Source organism: Scomber japonicus, chromosome 5 (genome assembly GCF_027409825.1).
Source record: "Scomber japonicus isolate fScoJap1 chromosome 5, fScoJap1.pri, whole genome shotgun sequence".
NCBI lineage: Eukaryota > Metazoa > Chordata > Actinopteri > Scombriformes > Scombridae > Scomber > Scomber japonicus.
In genome coordinates, this window is record NC_070582.1 from 25,654,308 (window position 1) to 25,672,727 (window position 18,420).

General features: G+C 40.7%; 1 protein-coding gene across 1 annotated transcript in view; it reads left to right on the top strand.

Annotated features, from left to right (window-relative positions):
- The first annotated feature begins 219 nt into the window (after positions 1–219).
- Positions 220–18,420, top strand: part of bicd1a (bicaudal D homolog 1a) — a 30,104-nt gene continuing 11,903 nt past the window's right edge. The window contains exons 1-2 of the mRNA XM_053318536.1: positions 220–435; positions 17,681–17,893. Of these exons, the coding sequence (XP_053174511.1) occupies positions 220–435; positions 17,681–17,893 (429 nt within the window). The remainder of the gene's footprint in view (positions 436–17,680; positions 17,894–18,420) is intronic.

Here is an 18,420-nt window from a genome sequence, read left to right on the forward strand (position 1 = left end):
GATGCTGTTGAAAACACTAATGACTTAAATATCCTTTTAAACTGAGTATTTCTGCCTGCCTGCACTGGCTCTCAAGGGAGGGGGGGGCGGATATTCAGCATCTCTCAGCCTCCGCCCGCCTCTGTGGCTCTCTGTCCAGAGCGGTGGAGAGAGACAGGGGGGAACCGCAGACCGACAGGGGGACAGAAACAGTAACAGAGAGCGAGAGAGAGAGGGGCGATGGCCGCCGGTGTAGGATGCGGGGAGTCGGTGGATCAGTACCGGGCCGAGGTGGAGCGGCTCACCCAGGAATTGGCCGAGGCGAACCGGGAGAAGATTCGGGCTGCAGAGTGCGGTCTGGTTGTCCTGGAGGAGAACCAAACGCTGAAACAGAAGTATGCAGACCTGGAGACCGAACAAGACACTCTCAGGAAGGAGTTGGAGCAATTGCAAGAGGTAAGGGGAGTCGGTTCTGGTGTTTGTTAGAGAGTAGGGTGAGACAAACGCACTGCAGTCAGGTGTGATCAGCTGCATTGCCCCATCGGGTGTCCACCCAAATATGAGTGACGTCTTGTTTGTTGTGTTAATATGCGCTCAGCGGATAACAGTGGACATGTGTGCCACCCAGAGCGCATGGGGACCTCGACCAGCAGCATGTGGCCTTCAGGGTCCCCAATAACCTACAATGAGGAATAGTTTAATATCACTTAAATGTAATGTTGGGGGTGTATGCTATATAAGTGTCTGTTCTAACACTTCCATATGTTGCACAATCTTAAGAAAGTGAATAATTCATGTAGTTGTGTGCAGTGAGCACTGGACATCTATATTGCAGTGTCTCTATTGCAAGCTCAGGATTCAGTAAGAGCACAATAACACCCCCACTCCACCTTCTATACAAGTGTGTTCAAGTGTGTGTGTGTGTGTGTGTGTGTGTGTGTGTGTGTGTGTGTGTGTGTGCATATCAACAGTCAGACAACTCAGAGTCTGGGCCTTTTGGAGTTTTGCAGAGATGTTTATTTTCTTATAAACCTTTCAGTAATTGGATCTTCAGTGTTGTCCACTACAGTTCGTGTGGTGGTTCGGTGGCTCATTGATCTACAGTAAGTGTCAAGAGAAGGATTTCTATAAAGAATGTGCAGATTTACATACATCAAGAATTACTGTGAAGATGCCACATGTTCTGTGATGATACAGTGTTCACAGTATTTAAATCGCAAAAAAAACATTCATGAGGTTTAAAGTGGAGAAAAGTGCTGCCTGAATAATAAATGATTGCTGTTCTATATTCACTAATTAATGCATACATGCATATAGCAACAAGAGGCGGATGCTGACAGTGCTTCACAGCTCAAGGTCGCTTATGGAGAAAAGGCCAAGAGAGGGAGGAGCTGAAGGCTAAAATTTGTGTGTGTGTGTGTGTGTGTGTGTGTGTGTGTGTGTGTGTGTGTGTGTGTGTGTGTGTGTGTGTGAGAGAGAGAGAGAGAGAGAGACAGGGACAGAGACAGAGAGAGAAGGCGATATTTGCTCTTTGCTGCCAGCATTATATTTAAACAGTGTCATTTCTCATCATGTGATCTCTCATCAGTCAAAAGAAAGTGCTCAAGAAAATAAAGCATATATAGTGTTTTAATTCCATGTTAATTAAGACAAATGTCTAACTCCGTCTAACTAAATTAAGAAAAATAGCATACAGTATATAGAATCATTCTTCAGATACCTAACTGATTGTATCCAATGGCCAACTAACTGTCTCTATCTTTCCACTCTTCCTAAGATTCTGTAGCTTAATCCTTCATTACAGATCAGTATTGACACTTACATGCTAATTAGGGAATGAATGACAGGAATATATGAATCTGGATTATCTCCATACTTAATTTACAAATTATGTTTCAACTAATTTTTCAAATAGTTTTTTTAAAGAAAATCAGGATGGAGGTAGGCCTACAACATTGGTCTTCATCAATGGACATTTATTGACAGTTGCCTCACAACCAGTGATGACAATGATGAAAAAACATGATAACATCACACACTCAGCCTATACAGTATAGCTGGCACAGTACAATATGCATGCCTTTTTATATATTTACATGTGTCACTTTCTCTCTCATGCCCTTTTATTCCACCGCTTGACTAGTTGAACATTTTATTTTGACTTGCATGCAGAACTCCAGCGATCTTTGTGCAGCTCACAGCAGGGAGTCAAAATAAAGAGACAGCCTAATACAGCCAGCAGCAGAGCACTGTCCAGCTGATGTCTCACACTTATGGATTATTGGATGACGTGGTGGATGATGGCAGAGAATATAATCGAACAAGGAGACTGGAGAGAGAGGCAGAGAGAAGTCGGTGGAATGTTAGAGGGAAGCAGTGAAAAGAGGATGAATGAAGCGTAGATGGAATAGCGACAGATGAAAGATGTGAATGACAACCTATTAAGTTGCATCTAGAAGAGAAAAGCAAGACAAGATGCAAACAGTGTGGCAATAAGGAGCATTTTATAGCCTCATATTTCTTACAGTAGCTCAGTGGAGACTTGAGGCACCTGCCACAGTGGTCAGAGAACCTTGATAGTAGATATTAACTGTAGGTATTACCATGATCATAATTAATCAACCTCAAAGATCTTTTTGAGTATGCAAGATTTTTATCATCTCTCACTTAACATGCAGTGCTAATTGTTTACAGTCCATTCACCTGTGCATCATTTTGATCGTACAGTATAGAAGTTGTAAATCTTTGTAGTAAGACTTTGATTGTCATAGCTCAGAAATATAATCTAGAAGTCAGTGACAAAGTACAACGGCAGCGCTCTTTGTTTTCCTCTGTCATCTACATCCTTTCCACCCTGCCTGCCTGCCTGTCTGTCTGTCTGTCTGTCTGTCTGTCTGTCTGTCTATCTGTCTGTCTGCCTGTCTGTCTGCCTGTCTGTCTGTCTGTCTGTCTGTCTGTCTGTCTGCCTATCTGTCTGTCTCTCTGTCTGTCTGTGCTCTCGCCCCAACACAGGGAACATTTTCTGGAGGTGATGTTACTTCCACAGAAAAAAACAACACCTCCTGGTTCCAGTCTGTCGATCAGACACTTTTATGAATGTGAGGACAAGTGACAGAGTGCAAGCCTGCCACTACAATAACATCACATCTACTCTGTCTTTACTCAGAAGAGGTGCATTATAAAAGGGCTGGGAAGATGCAGATGGAAATTGAAATTGCTTCTGGGACTGAGTGACCTAAGTTTCTGATAACTGTTATTCTTATGAAAGTCTCACCATCGTCTTTTTATCATCAACCATTCCATTCAGTCAGTTTAATTTTCTTTAAATCTATCAAAAAATGTGTCAACATATTAGCTAAGTATACACAAAACAGACAACAGACTTTTAAAATAATCATGTCTGCAGCATGTATTTATTATTGATCCGTTGAATAAATGCCATTGAATGTGCATGTGTGAATGTGCAAGCTATACAGATTTGCATATGTTCTGTGGTGACACATATGTTCCACATGCTCTGGTCTTCTGCCCTCAGTCCAGGTCCCAGCTGGTGGACGACTGCAGCTCTACTGCTGCATATATGCTCACACATGCACACATACATGCACAACCCACAGACTACTAGCATATGACATTCCATGTAGGCTCAGCTGCACTAATACAGGACTAATTTGGTCTTGATTTACAAAACTTGGCATATTCACATCTATATCTGTCTGTGATCTTTTTTTAAACTTTTTTCAAACCATTAAAGACAAAAATAGATCAATGTATCCCAGTGGACATGTAGCTTATTACAGTTAAATATATTTCTAAAAATTAATGGTTGTGTTGTTTATTGCATGTAAAATCTAGTTTAAAAAGTGAAATGTCATCACAGCAGTGTTTTCTATTAAAAAAACTACATGGGTCACAGCAGAAAGTGTTTCGATGCTTAAAGCAGAAAGTGTTTTCCTGCCTTGCAGTGTCCTTTCCTCTCTTCTGCTATATATGTTCCCTTCGCCCTGGCTCTTTCACTCAGCTTCCCTATCTTTCTCTCTGCCTCCCAGCCCAGTCACTCTCTCATCCTTCTACATCCCAGTGTGTATGTGCTGTATGTCTCTGGATGGCTGCCTAAGCAGTGATGGAGACGCGATTACCCCGTGGTTCTGGCTTGTTAGTGCTGTCTCCGGGCAGATCAACCCCAGATAGGACACAGTGTAAGAAGCAGAAGGAGGAGGATGCCACCGCTGCAGAGTGGGATGAGCTCTCCAGTGTGAGCTGTGTGTTCATATGGTTTACCCGATGTTTTCATCACACTGTCAACATGGCTCCTGTAGATTGAGAGCACTCTCAGAGCAGTCCAGGCATATTTTTGTACTCGTATTATTTTCTTTGTTAAAGTAAATCATTTATCTGAATAAGAGCATGAAAAATAAGTTAGTCATTTCAGGTACTGTCATAGCAAGTCTATTCAGATTTATCATGTTGTTGACAAGCTCTGTTGAATTACAAGAGTGAAAAGAACTGACATTCGTGATAGGTTGGGAACAGGTCAGCTCTGTTCTCAAGGCGAGGTGCCAACTGCGATCTGCGTCAAATTTTTCACACGGTAACTTGAAATACCTAAAAAGAAAGATTCAGCTATGATTCATTGGGTCAGCAGGAAATCTGGCTCCTTGTAAAGAACATAATCTTAACAGGCTGTGCACTGCATCATTTCTCCTCTGTAGAGCTTCAAGACTGTTATTTCCCTGCAGCGGTGTAGTCATCCTTTTCCTGTTCCTGCGCTATTCTTGGGAGTGTCTGCACATATTCAACATTTACTGCTTAAGAGGGAATCATTCGCTATGATTAAACTTTAAAATTGCCTAATTTGGTGGTTGTTGCAGTAAACACAAAACATATTTGAATTTTTTTATAGATTTGCTTTTATTATCATTTCATTGCCCTTCATATTAGTGCTTTAATATTAATGTGTGCTCCTCATGGTGCTGTGCTTATGACACCCAAACACAGAACATAATCCCTCAAATACAGTTGTTTTACACACATTATTGCCTTTATGTTCAGTGTCTTTATTTTTATAAGCTTATTTACTTTCTTGACGAGAGTTAATGTAGATCAGAATGATATAATAATAGTAATAAACTTTATTTATATAACACTTTTCGTAACAAAGTGCTTTACAGAAGACATAAGACCAAACAAGGCAGACAAAAGTAAAGAAGATGATATCACTCTCATGTCTGTACCCTAAATATGTAGCTGGGGTTGGCGTACTGTTATACTTAGCTTTTACAGACATTTACACAACACACCAGATATGATTTGTTTAAATAGCTTTAGAGGTGCTGTTGCCCTCTGCTTCTAGTATTTCTAGGCTAAGCTCACCCTTGTTGGTTCTAGCTTCATATTTACCATACAGACATGAGTGATATCAAGTTTCTCATCTAATCCCTGGCAAGAGAGCAAATAAGCATATTTCCTAAAATGTCAGTCTATTCTTTAAGGACATCTTCTTTAGCCCGGACAATAGCCAATTACAGCTGCAGTCTCCATCACAAACTTGTGTTTCATCAAAAGCCCTTTGCTTTTGATGCATAGGCAAAAAAAACACTCTCATCTGGCATTATGTGTAATAATGTTATGATATTATGTTAAGGTTACTTGTCTAATTCACAAACAGCAGCAACACTTGACAACTACTGTACAAAGATATTATGCCTCCTGTGTATGTATTATTTTTTTAGTTATTTATTTATTTATATATATATAGTGTCTCTTTTTTATTGTCAAAGAATTTAAATCAATTAATCAATCAATCACACTTAGACTTCACTGTAGATGATTGATTAGCTGTCAGTCTATTCCCCCTGAGATTCATCGGGGAATAGTGATGAGAGTAGGAAGTTGTTGTGTGACATTACCTCCCTCAGAATGAATTCACAAAATTAAACTGGTTATTAAACGTCCATGTCGCATGCAGCAAGGAGCAGTACAAATTGAATGTTACATTTCCAGAGGTTTTAACATTTGTCCTTCACCAATACAATAGCTGCAGTTACAGCAGATCTCTTATTAACTTTTTGGAAAATTCTCAATACACCCTGCTGTGTTTGACTGGTCCTCCAATTCAGTGACAGCAATCAAACTAGAGAGCAGCTGTGCTTGTAAATCAGTCTGTCCTGACTGGGGAGGAAGGACGCATTTGTCTTTTTACTCCTCTTTTACATCCGCAGGGGTTCATGGGAGTTTAGAAAACACTGAATAAGGAGATGGATCAATACATTACGAGATGGTGTTGCTCCACACAATCAGCCCACTCCCCCACACCTCTTTCATCGCTTGTGGTGCTGCCCCCCTGGCCTCCACCACCACCACCATCCCCTGGGGTCCCCCCGTGGAGTGAAGTGGGGATAATGCATCGATTGCTACCCTAAATGGTGAAACTCTATCATCATGTCTGAGCCTAGCTGCGCTCTGTTGCTGAATCACTTGTCAGTTTTTATGTGAAATTAAGCTAAATGAGTTTTGGCACCTTGTAGTCAGAAGTAGAGACAAATCAGGTTCAACAAATCTTAAGCCATGTAACCAACGTGATTCACATAGTGACACTGTAGAAAAATAGTAGTATCCTGACAAATGTTCTAACTAACAATGCTGTCTTTTACCACCGTTGTGGCTTTTCTGTAGCATTGCCAAAAAAAAACACAATGTTGTATTGCTCACTTTTTCAAAATGTGTAGAGGAAGAGATGCTGCAGGCTTGGTGGTGTTGACCTGTGACCCCAGCAACAGGCTCAGGGGTGCAGGCAAGCATATAGATAAGGATCTTTCTGCCCTTGTGTTTGGCATCAGGTGTTTTATATTGCAGGGGATGATGTGTGCAAGGGTGTGTTTTGCCAGAACCAGAAGGGAAGGTCATTTATCTTTGTAGTTGAGTCACACATCAGGACCATTTTTCTGCATGTGCGTACTTTTGTTTTTGTTTCTCTCTCTCTCTCTCTCTCTCTCTCTCTCTCTCTCTCTCTCTCTCTCTCTCTCTCTCTCTCTCTCTCTCTATCTCTCTCTCTCTCTCTCTCTCTCTCTCCAGTGTCTGTAAACACAGTGTGTGGAGGAGAGGTAGGGGATTTGGGTGCGGATGTTATGTTTGAGTCCAGAGAGGGAGGGGCAGCAGGATAGAGTGGTAGTGCTGTTGAGTGAATCCAGCCCGTCACTCGAGTCTCTTTGTTGTTTCAGGTTTATAGGGTTGTGTTGACTGTTTTAATGGAGAAGAGGGAGGGAAGAGAGAGAGACTGTGGATGGGTTGCTGTGCTGTATATAGAAATAGAGGCAGGGAGAGGCTAATATATAGAAGAGAAAACACTGAATTGTTTTTCATTTTTCCACCCTTTTTTACTATCTCTTTGATATTGCCAACTCCCTCACACAGCAGTTGTGAATTCTGCTGTAACTAACTGGTTCTTTTCACCTTACAGTGAGGAGTTTGACCAGGAGGATGTAATCCATGCAGAAGTTCACGCTTTTGATGGCTGAGTGTTTTGCCCTAGTGCTACCAGTGCATCCAAGAGCTGTGTTATTGCTCAACCAACAGAACTTGAAAAGAATTTCCCTCCAACCCTTACTCTTTTGTATTGGCCCAAATTGTTTTTAAATCTCATGATCTTCACATGAAAGGGAAAATACTTAATGAATTTGTTCTCTATGCAGAGACCCTTCAGGCCTGCCCATCCCTGCATAGATAATGTTTTTAGAAAGCTCCTTTTTGCTGCAGTGAAATACAGTAGTTGGTAAGAGGGAACAGGACTCCCCTGCCTGCAGGCTGCTGTATTGATTAGTCATCTACTTTAGCTGTGTGTGCTGCAAACTCTGAAAGCATAGCAAAAAACAGCAACCTGCTCTCTTACAAGGAAAACTTTTGCATTTGCAACCTAAAGGTCTTCCTTTGTGGAAACTGTGCTTATGTTATCCATTGTTTACATTAATTGCTAACATGTGCTCTCCAAAAAAACTTTAAATCATCACCGACTTCAGTTATTCTACCTTCATTGTGTCTAGACAGAGAATTGAGTTAAAGCTACAGTCTTCTTTCATGCTTATCATCTCTGAATGCCGGGAAAAGAGTAGCCTCCCATCTAGATAACCAGAGGCTATTATATATCCAGTCCATTCTTATGAACGGGCTCTTGCCTATCCCTCCCCCTCATCACCATTACAGCACACACACACACACACATACGCACACACTGACATGCTTGAGCACATGCAGACACAAACATGAACTAATAATGGGCTTGTGACACAGAATAGGGTCAGGGGGATCTGTCTTTGTCACTCCTACCCTCTTAAGGGATGTATAGGGTTAGACAGGTATTAAATCATCTCCTTGTTAACCCATTTATTTAACCCTGTCCTCCATCACAACAGTGCTGAAGTCAAGTTAGATCATGACACTGAAAGAGCGGAGGAAGGAGCTGTATACAATATATGTTGTTGTGGACCTGCTTTAAGACCTGCCCACAACAAAATATACTGTATATATAACTCATAACATACCAACATCAGCCTCAGTTATGTAAACAAGAAATCAATTATCAAGCAGAGCAGGTGGAATAAGCTTTTTTGTTCTGTGAAGTCAGTGCTCAAATCTATGTTACGATGTGTGAAAACATCTGTCTTTTGATGACAGATGTTGACTTCTAGCAAGAGAAAAAGTATAAGAAGGAGCAATAGGTTTGGACACAGGTAAGGAGAACAGGTGCACAGCTGGCAGCACCTTGTAATTAGCTTGTGATATCAGCAGTGTGCCTGGCTGCATACTGTACTGTACAAGGATTCCTACAGGTCTGTGGGCGTGGCGTGGAGGCTCTCCTGTGGCTGCACAAAAGCACTGAGTCACCCAGAGGCCCCATGTCAATACCAAGAGGGTCACTGTGTGCAGGCCAGCCTTTCCATTGTTAGTCTGTGTTTGTCTGGCTTGGCTGGGTCCTCTTTATCAGCAGAGACCCACTGCAGAGAGAGGAGACAATGTTATCAGTTTAATCTGTCTCCTATCACTCACTCACTCTCTCTCTCTCTCTCTCTCTCTCTCTCTCTCTCTCTCTCTCTCTCTCTCTCTCTCTCTCTCTCTCTCTCTCTCTCTCTCTCCCTCCCTCTCTCTCTCTCTCTCTTTCTCATGTACCTCTCGCTGCCTCCCTAGATGCATCTGCTGGCACCGACACAGAATACCAATCAGCCTGTGAGCTTCCAAACATCTTGATCTTTAATTTCTCAAAGCCACCTTCATTACTCTCAGAAGTGCACACTCCTCTGAATTCACTTTTCCCCCCTCTTCATATATATATTTTTTTACCTTAATCTTGGGCTCCTTGTCCCATGGAATATTTTTGCCACTTAGTCAAACAAATGGATAAAGGAGGGAGGGAAGGAGGGAGGTGGTGTGTAGAAAAGAGGAGACTGAGTAGGTCTCTGTACTCTCCACATTAGCGCTCTAATTCTTCATCACCCCAGGCGAGTTCCTGAGCACTCCAATGACTACAGAGACTCAGTATTTAATGGAACATGACTGTTTAGGAGGGCAATGATGGTAATATTTGTTCCCTGAGAGATTAAGATCAGAAAGGAAATAAATAGAAACGGAAACTCTATAAAATCTTTTAGTTAGCCTTTTTTGTTCTGTTACTTTGGTGTTGATGTACCACTGAGCCTCAGTGAATCACTGTGTTTACCAGGGTGTACCCTGAGGGAGAGGAGAAGGCACAGACACAGCTTTACCTTTTTGGAGCAACACATTCACTCATTCACACAACTACACACCATTAAATATTAAATACTGTGTGTCTGACAGGGTTGAAAGTAGAAGCTGATGCACATCTAATGATATATTTCTTGCAGTTCTTTTTCTCATGTAAATATAATGGGGAGATTATATCTATGTGCTAATATGTATAGAGCCAAAACCATTAGTTGATGAATCAATTATACAATAAATGAATAGCAATCTCCAATAATTTTGATAATCTGTGAATCGTAAGAAGTCATTTTTATTGCAGAAATACCAATACTCTTCAAATGTGAATATTTGCTAGTTCTCTTTGTCTCCTGTGATAGTAAACTGAATATCTTTAGGTCGTCAAATGTTGGTAGAGCTAGACAAGGCACTCAGATGTGTTTAGATGTGCTTGGGCTATGAGAAGTTTTCATAGGCCTTTTTACATTATTTTTGAACTTACTACTTAATGTGTCCTTTAAACAAGGACACATTAAGTGTGAGTAAGAGTAAGCCGAGATGTCAAAAAGTGCTTTGCAGGAGAAATAAATCATAATCATACAAACATAAAACACAATAAAAAACTAAGTTTAGGAGCTAAAAATCAAAAAACACAATCTCTTTCTGTTTTTTTATTTATTTATACAGTTAATCTCATTGAGACACAGGGGCTCAATTTCAGCTGTTCCAGGTTGAGGCGGCAGAGCAGGAAAATGCGTTTTTGCCGACCTCTGTATGGACAAAGGGCACTGAAAATAATGAAGTCCTGGGAACATAGGCTATGGCTGCACTGTTTACGTGACATGTAAGAGGATAAGTGTGTGAGCAGCAATCCTAGGATGGATTTGTAAATTATATTACAATGCACAATGATGACCGGTTGACCAACGAGTACATAGTACAATGGCGTGTGAGGGGTTTACATCCTGTTATGAATCTTAGTGCTCTGTGATAAACAGCATCCAAGTAATGAAGAGCATGAGCAGAGCATGCGTGTGAATAACATCACCATAAGAAGAAACCCAATTTTAATTTCAATTTCTTTAAACGTTTATCAAAGTGGGGTTTAAAAGAAAGGATTTCATCAACCGTGATGCCTACTTATATGTCAGAATTTTAAATTTTGAGGAATAACCAGAAAATCGATTAGGAGACCTTAGAGACCTGCTGGTTACAGGGCTGCTGAGGTCTATAGGTGATCACGAGAACTTTGAATTGGATTCTGAATTAGATTTGATGGGGAGCCAGTGAATCCGAATCTTTGTCACATGAGACCTTTTAGAGGAGTCATGCTTGTTTGTAGTCAATCGCTTAATTATTCAATTGACAGATATTATAACAATATAATCTTTTTTTAATCTATTCAGCTATAAATTGGTTTCAATCCAAAAAGGATCAATATATTTCTATCTATCTATCTTGCTTTGTCTTGACACTGATATCACAGCACTAAAGCTTCCTCTTCTCTTTCTCCCTCACTGTTATATTATTTTCCATTCCAGCCCTACGGCACTTGTTCTCCCTCTAAATGAATGACAGCAGTCCACAGTGAATACCAGCAAAGTGCATGTATGAGTGTGCCCGTAGCTATGTGTATTTTTGAATATGCATTTTTGTGCCGGAATGGCCTGAAGGGTAGGCCGTGTGTTTCTGTGGTCGACTTGCTCATGATGTCCTGACGGGCACATTACCAAGCAGAGAAAATCGACACAGTTAACAGCTGGTAGAGTCTGACCAGTTGGTTAGCACAATGAGGAATTTGTTGCAGAAGGAGGAGAATGTAAGGATGGATCTGAACTGAGGGAAAGAAAACAGGATTGGGGGGAAAAAGAGTCATTTGGGATCTGCTGAACAAATCTTACGCACAGCTGCTTCTCTGTCTACCAATTCAACATTCAGTAAGCCAAGCACAGTCTGAGAGCATATAAGTGATAGGCATTCTGGGAAAGAACCCAAGCATCTTTCTTATCATGAGCTGACTTGAGCCAAATTGAATCACTTTAACAAGACACATCTTTTTGACTAACCACAGCCTGTCCCCTGGCAGACCTTACACTTAAACACAGCAACAACATTGTGTTGGTGAGAGAGCAACAGATGTGACTCTATTGTGGATCTGCTGTAACTTGCATGGATTTTCCTCTGTAAAGCACATTAAAGTGTTTTTCAGCCATTATTCTACATGACAGAAAATCATTTTTCCTCGAGTGTCAGCATAATAGCATATTGTTATCAGAGGAATAATAGATATTTTTGTGCTACATTCAACTTCTGCGCTATCTATAAAACATTGATATCATACTGACTCAATGTTTACATAGACAGTTATTCATGAGTAGAGAAGCTTTGTACCAGCTGGGGAAATTAAAATAAAGGATTTAAGTGGTGCAGCAGAGCATGCCTGGGCACTCAGCATTATAATGATAAACTATAAACATGCTTGTTGATTCAGTAGAGGACTCCTGATGGCTTAAAGCACATGAGCACACACACACAAATGGAAATACTAAAATTGTCACCTCCAGAGAAAGAAATACACTAAAGGGTATCATTCTTAGTAAAGAGTAATTACTTATTTGCACAGACAGAGTAATCTGAACCTCAGACATACAGCAGTATAATAAATAGGTATCTAAACTTCACAACAGACAAGAAACCTGCATGCAAAGTTTAGCTTTTAAGTTAGTGTTGAAATATTTAAAATGCATTTTCATCATATTAATCATCTGTTATTTGTTAATATTGACCTCCGTTCTCACTGGACTGTGATTAGCCAGCTTCACCTCTCTTGTGGAAATGTGCTTATGTGTGTGTTTTTTTAATAGATGACACATCTCTTGACTTGGCACTTTTCCCTGTGGCTGAGAAGCACATGGGGACATTTCTGTGCCCTTGCCAGAGGACGAGATGTGCATTGTCTCCCATAAACCTACTTCAGTGACACATCATGGAAATAAGATTTCAGTACATCAGAATTTCTCATAGATAATAAACTTAAGTGAGAAGGAGTTGTATGGACACATATCAGACATATCATGATCCTAAACCCTAACCCATAACCCTAACCCTAACTGGGGACCTGTACGGTTACCTCATCCATGTAATCAGCAATTAAACTTGACAGACTATAGAAACACTATTTTTGGAGTTGAGTGGAATCCCAACTTTTCCTCTTCTGCTGCTACTGTGCTGTTTATCTCCTGAGACATTTGTACTGCAGTCAAACATCTGCTTGTCAAAAGGAGGGAGTAAGTCAGGGATAAATCTTTCTGACATCAGGCCGATGTATGCTTGTGTGTGTGTGTGTGTGTGTGTGTGTGTGTGTGTGTGTGTGTGTGTGTGTGTGTGTTTTAATGTTGCTCTCTTGCGATAATTTATGAGATTATGCTTTTTGTCGTTGTGATTTGTTGTTTGTTTTTTTTGGTAAATGGATTATTTGGCTTGGTCTCAAACACTTGAGATTGTGATTGTGGAGTGAATGACAAAGTGGATGATTTATGAATAAACACATGAATTTTGATTTCACGTCATGTATATTACACATACCGCAAGAAAACCATCTGTTTGTCCTCTTTTTATCTCTTTCTCTATTCATCACACCTTGTCTGATCTCTCTCTCTCTCTCTCTCTCTCTCTCTCTCTCTCTCTCTCTCTCTCTCTCTCTCTCTCTCTCTCTCTCTCTCTCCTCTCTCTCTCTCTCTCTCTCTCTCTCTCCCAGACACACAAACATTCAAACACACACACACAGCTCCCCTCATGACGCTAACAGCTGTGTGGTTTATCAGCAGCAGTCCTGCATGTCTCTCTCCATGGTACTGAAATCCCTGATGTGGTTGGCTGGGGCCATCTGGACAGGACACATGTATGCATGGAGCGTGCATGCGCGTGTGTATGTGTGTGCACGCATCTTTCAATCATAAGAATTCTGCGTATTATGAGTTCAGTGCTTTCCCATAACTTATCAAATCAAAATTGCAGTAGCAGGGATTAACACTCAAACACACTTTGCATGGTATTTAAATCTCTTCTGTGTCAAACTGAGCAAAAGAAAATCTCATCTTGTACTTTAATACGATATAATTAGGTTAGTACAGCTAATTGATTGTAATCTGCCCTTCACATCTGTTTTGCTACAATTTTAATCCGCAAATTTATACCTCCTTTTTTCATCAGCCATTCATTAGTTACTGAATGTACAGTGATTAACAATTAATTAAGGGTACTCTGAGTGTCACCATCATTATTAATATATTAGGTTATCCAGAAAAAAATCTAATTAAAGTCTTCATCAATTAGGATTTGAAAATGCATTAATAAATCATTAAAATTATTTAAAATATACTGGTTTCAGTCTTTAAGTTGAATTTTGCTCTAAACCTTGCTGTCTGACTCTGAGCAATGTAGTCAAGTCTAGGTCCTTAATTAGCTTTTCATCACTGTCTATGTATAATACTTGTTTTTATAGTGTATGTTGCTGGGTAGACCTGACGCATCCTCTTAATCATCACTGTAAACATGGAAGTTTGGTGGAGATTAATTGCTATTGTAGAAGTAGTGCACTCTTCTCTTTCCTGAGTGTAAAAATAGATTTCTGATATACACACACACACATACAAGATGACACAGCTACAGGCCCTCCCCTGACTCCTCATTAGGGACTGGAACAGAAAGGGTAGGATTTCAGGGTTGCACACACTCCTCCTCCCCTCACACTGGTGCAGTGGTTGGTTTGTTCCCTCTGTCTGCTCCTCTTTCCATGGCCCCAGGGATGAATATCTATAGAGGGGAGTCTATTGTCTGGACTTTATCCACAGAGGCACAGAAGCCCTAGGACCCTCAAGGTTGAATGAATTACGTGGTTTTCAGTACACAGAAATGAACGGGCTGCCAGTCAGTAACTCCATATTAATATTATCCTGAGGAAATGGTATTAAATTTTAATTCTCCGCACTGTTCTTCACATGTTATCTGTCTTGAATAACTGTATTATGCTTGCCAATTAGGGCACAGACATAAGGACACTGCATATCTATCACTGTAATGATCCAGCACGCATGTATTGCCAGTGCTGTATATGTAATTAGCTTCAAAAAATGATGGAGCTGTCGCTGTTATTTTTAGCCCAGCAGAAGCTAGGGTGCAACAGGATGGGCCGGAGCGTTCTGTGTGAGCGGCCATCAGTGTCATTCCCTGTGATTTCTTTTTGGAAAAGAGGTGGGCAGATGGAGCGAGTGGACTTTCAGGACTATGTTTTAGCCCATGAAGGAGGCTTGTTATGAAACCATCTGCCTCTCGTTACGCATCCAAGAAACACGGCTGCTCCGTGGATGAGTTGCTGCTGAATCACTGGCTGCAACTAGGACAGAGTCTGTCTGTCTGATTGTTATTCTGTGGCTCTGCTTTCTGTTGTTTTGATTGTTTGACTGTATCAGGAGGGCTGTGTGTCAAACCTTTTTTGACTAAAAATGTGTCAAAAGCACAGTATTGAAAACTATTGTATTATTGTACTGAAAAGTCTCTCTTCACACTATAATAGAACACTTATTGTCTAGTGGCTTGTGTTCAGACAATATTTAACATTTGAGAAGGGTGGCAATTTTGGTTCAAATGGAAACAATGGTTTTGTAAATATATGTACTGTGTATTCCTAAAAAGGAAAAAAGTATAATTTTGGTGACTGCATGGAAAGCCAAACACTGGAAATCGAACTGAACATTTATAATCATCTCTTTTCAGTTACTTTTTTTGCCCCAGAGTGGGCCTTCAGTAAGTTTACAGCAGGAGCTCATTCCCAAGACATCATAGTCTAGTAGTATCTCTCTTGGCACTTTTTGGGTTTGCCATGTGCTATAAATGACATTAGAAGTCCAACAGCAGGAACTAGTGAGGCCAGATTTTCCCTTTCTCTCCTGTACCACAGCTGTGGCTCTACAGCCTGCTCAGAGGTTGACGACCTCTCATCTGAAACAAGAATGCAAGCTCATTCAGTCACACTGTGCTCAGAATTAATCAGCTGTTTTGTTCCAGAGGCCCTCCCTCTTAATCATTCACTAGATTCACACCGTGCCTCCCCAGAGAGGGAGAGAGGGCAGGGGGGTGAGTGAACGAGAGAGAGAGAGAGAGAGAGAGAGAGAGAGAGAGAGAGAGAGAGAGAGAGAGAGAGAGAGAGAAAAATAAAAGAGATGCAGAGAGAAAAATTTGAGATAGAATAATAATGTGCCATTTTTTGCATGAGTGTTTTCAGATCATTATAAAGTGAATGGCGAGATGGTCTGTGTATTTACAGCCATTTCATTGGATGTATTGCTGGCTTCTATTCATATGCTAACAGCTACATTTGTAATTCAACAGGAAAACATGAGGATCTGTTGAATTAGAATAAATATTTTCAGGGAATCAGTAACAATGTACCTTAATACTTTATTTACCTGATTTACCAAACATAGATAAATAGCGACTTCATATTGATGTAGTGGTAAAGTCTGTGCATCATTTTTATAGATTTCAGCTGTTTGATTATGACATCTACCATTATGAAATGACAGTCATTGGTTGTACTGGTTAAACAGCCTTTACTGTTCCTCTACTGGTTCCCCGATGTTGATCGATCCAAAACAGCAGGCCAGATGTGACAGAGGGAGGTAGTCAATAAGGGTAATTGGAACAAAAATGGTGGCATTCAAATCTCCCAAGCAGAAAATTGGCTCAAGTCATTCAATCAAATACAACAACACTCCAATTTATTCAGCCCCCAAACAGCAGTACGAACTAATAATTTCTCCCCCTCTCTGCCGGTGCTTTATATAGCCTACTCCAAAATCTGCTGTAAAGTAGATTTCTTACTGTAATAAATTGCCAATGTCTAACAATGGGACCTCAGCATACAGCACACTGCCTACTTGACCTGTTAGCTCATGAATTAGGAGTAAATAGAAAAATGACAAGTGCGGTGGGAACAGCTGCACACTGGAGCTCATGTCTTACCCCAAATAATGGATGCTTGTTCTTTATAAATGATTAATCTCCAATAGAGAAGAGTTGTTTTTATAGTGAGAGGGCTCTTTGTGAATTATTAATACTCTAGTCAAAAATATATGACTCCCGTGTGATTTAGGCTGCACGGTCAATTTGGTCAGGTCCAGGAACTGTACCACGGATCTCACTTCCATGGATGCTGTATTGTTAACAGTCTCATGTAGCAATTGTAAACCATAAAATATTTTTCTGAGGAGGCAGTATTGATCCACTGTCTCTCGCAGAGGCCACTGCGGGCACAATACTCATTTTTCCTGCTGATCTGCCGAGAAAGTGAAGGATGGCTCATAGTATTTATTGAACCACTGAAGCAGCCACTGCATGGATGACGAGTGCTGATGGGAAAAAGCACAACGCTGTTCATACAATATACATGACATATTGTTCCATTAACATTGCATGAAGTGAACATATGTGTATATGTCTCAGTTTTAATGGCATGGACCAGAGTCATATCAGCAAAAAGTTTTTTTGAATGCAGTGCCTTTTTTACGACACTCGACCAGTGTGCTTGTTGCAGTACCATGGGCCTGTTGTGCTGTTAGTTCCTGCTTTGATTTTCTCAATCAAGCTCCGGCTCCTTTATCATGACAAGTCAGCTCTTACTGCTGTGAAAACCTGTGTCAGGAAAATGGGAACAGTGTGTCTATTGATCACAGTGAAACATCATCCCACATAGACAGAGAGCAGGTATCCTCGAGGGACTGCCCCATGCAAGTTTGCTCTCTCAGTGGTCAAAAGTGCAGCAGGAGTACGCCTAGTGGCCATAGCTGTGAAGATATGCTGGATTTACATTCCTGTGGGTACAAATCCCTCTCAAGGATTAGGATGTTAATGTTATATGACAGGATTTAGATAAGTGTCACTTTTGCATCGCTTTCACTTTCTCACCATCCCTCCCTTTCCACCTCCCCAGGCATTCGGTCAGGCTTACACCAACCAGCGTAAGGTGGCAGAAGATGGGGAATCCAATGAGGAGACATTGCTGCAGGAGTCAGCCTCCAAAGAGGCGTACTACATGGGCCGTCTGTTGGAGCTACAGACAGAGCTGACGCTTAGCCGCTCTGTGGCATCCAACGCCCAGTCAGAGAATGAGAGGCTCAACATACTGGTGCAGGACCTACGAGAGGTGAGCTTGTAAACTCTGCAGACATGGGATTGATTACTTGATGCTACCCAAGCAAAACACATGACATCAGGTGTAGCGTATACATGAAAACAGCCTTACATCAGCTGACAGTAAAACTTGTAATATATAGATTAATATTCTGTTTGTAGTTTTTCTCCTAGTATTAGTTAAAGCAGCATTCCACAGACTCTATACATGGTGTTCAGTTTTTGTTTTTTATGAGGAACTCCACTCATTTGTATAATGTATTTTGTGGCTCTGGAAGGAACTTTGTTAAAAAATAAAGTTAAAAAATAACCTTAATTGTCATAAGAGAAGTGGGCATAGCAAAAACAAACTATTAAATCTAGTATTTAAGCACAGACATTATTGTTGTTTGTTGACTTTTAAAAAGTCAGGTTTCCACATTCTGTCCAGCCTTATTCACGGTACATTAATTAACATTAGATCAATGTATTTGATAAAGGCAAAGGTCATGGTGACAGTCAGAAAAGGGTCAAAGCTCACACAGAGACAACAATATGCAT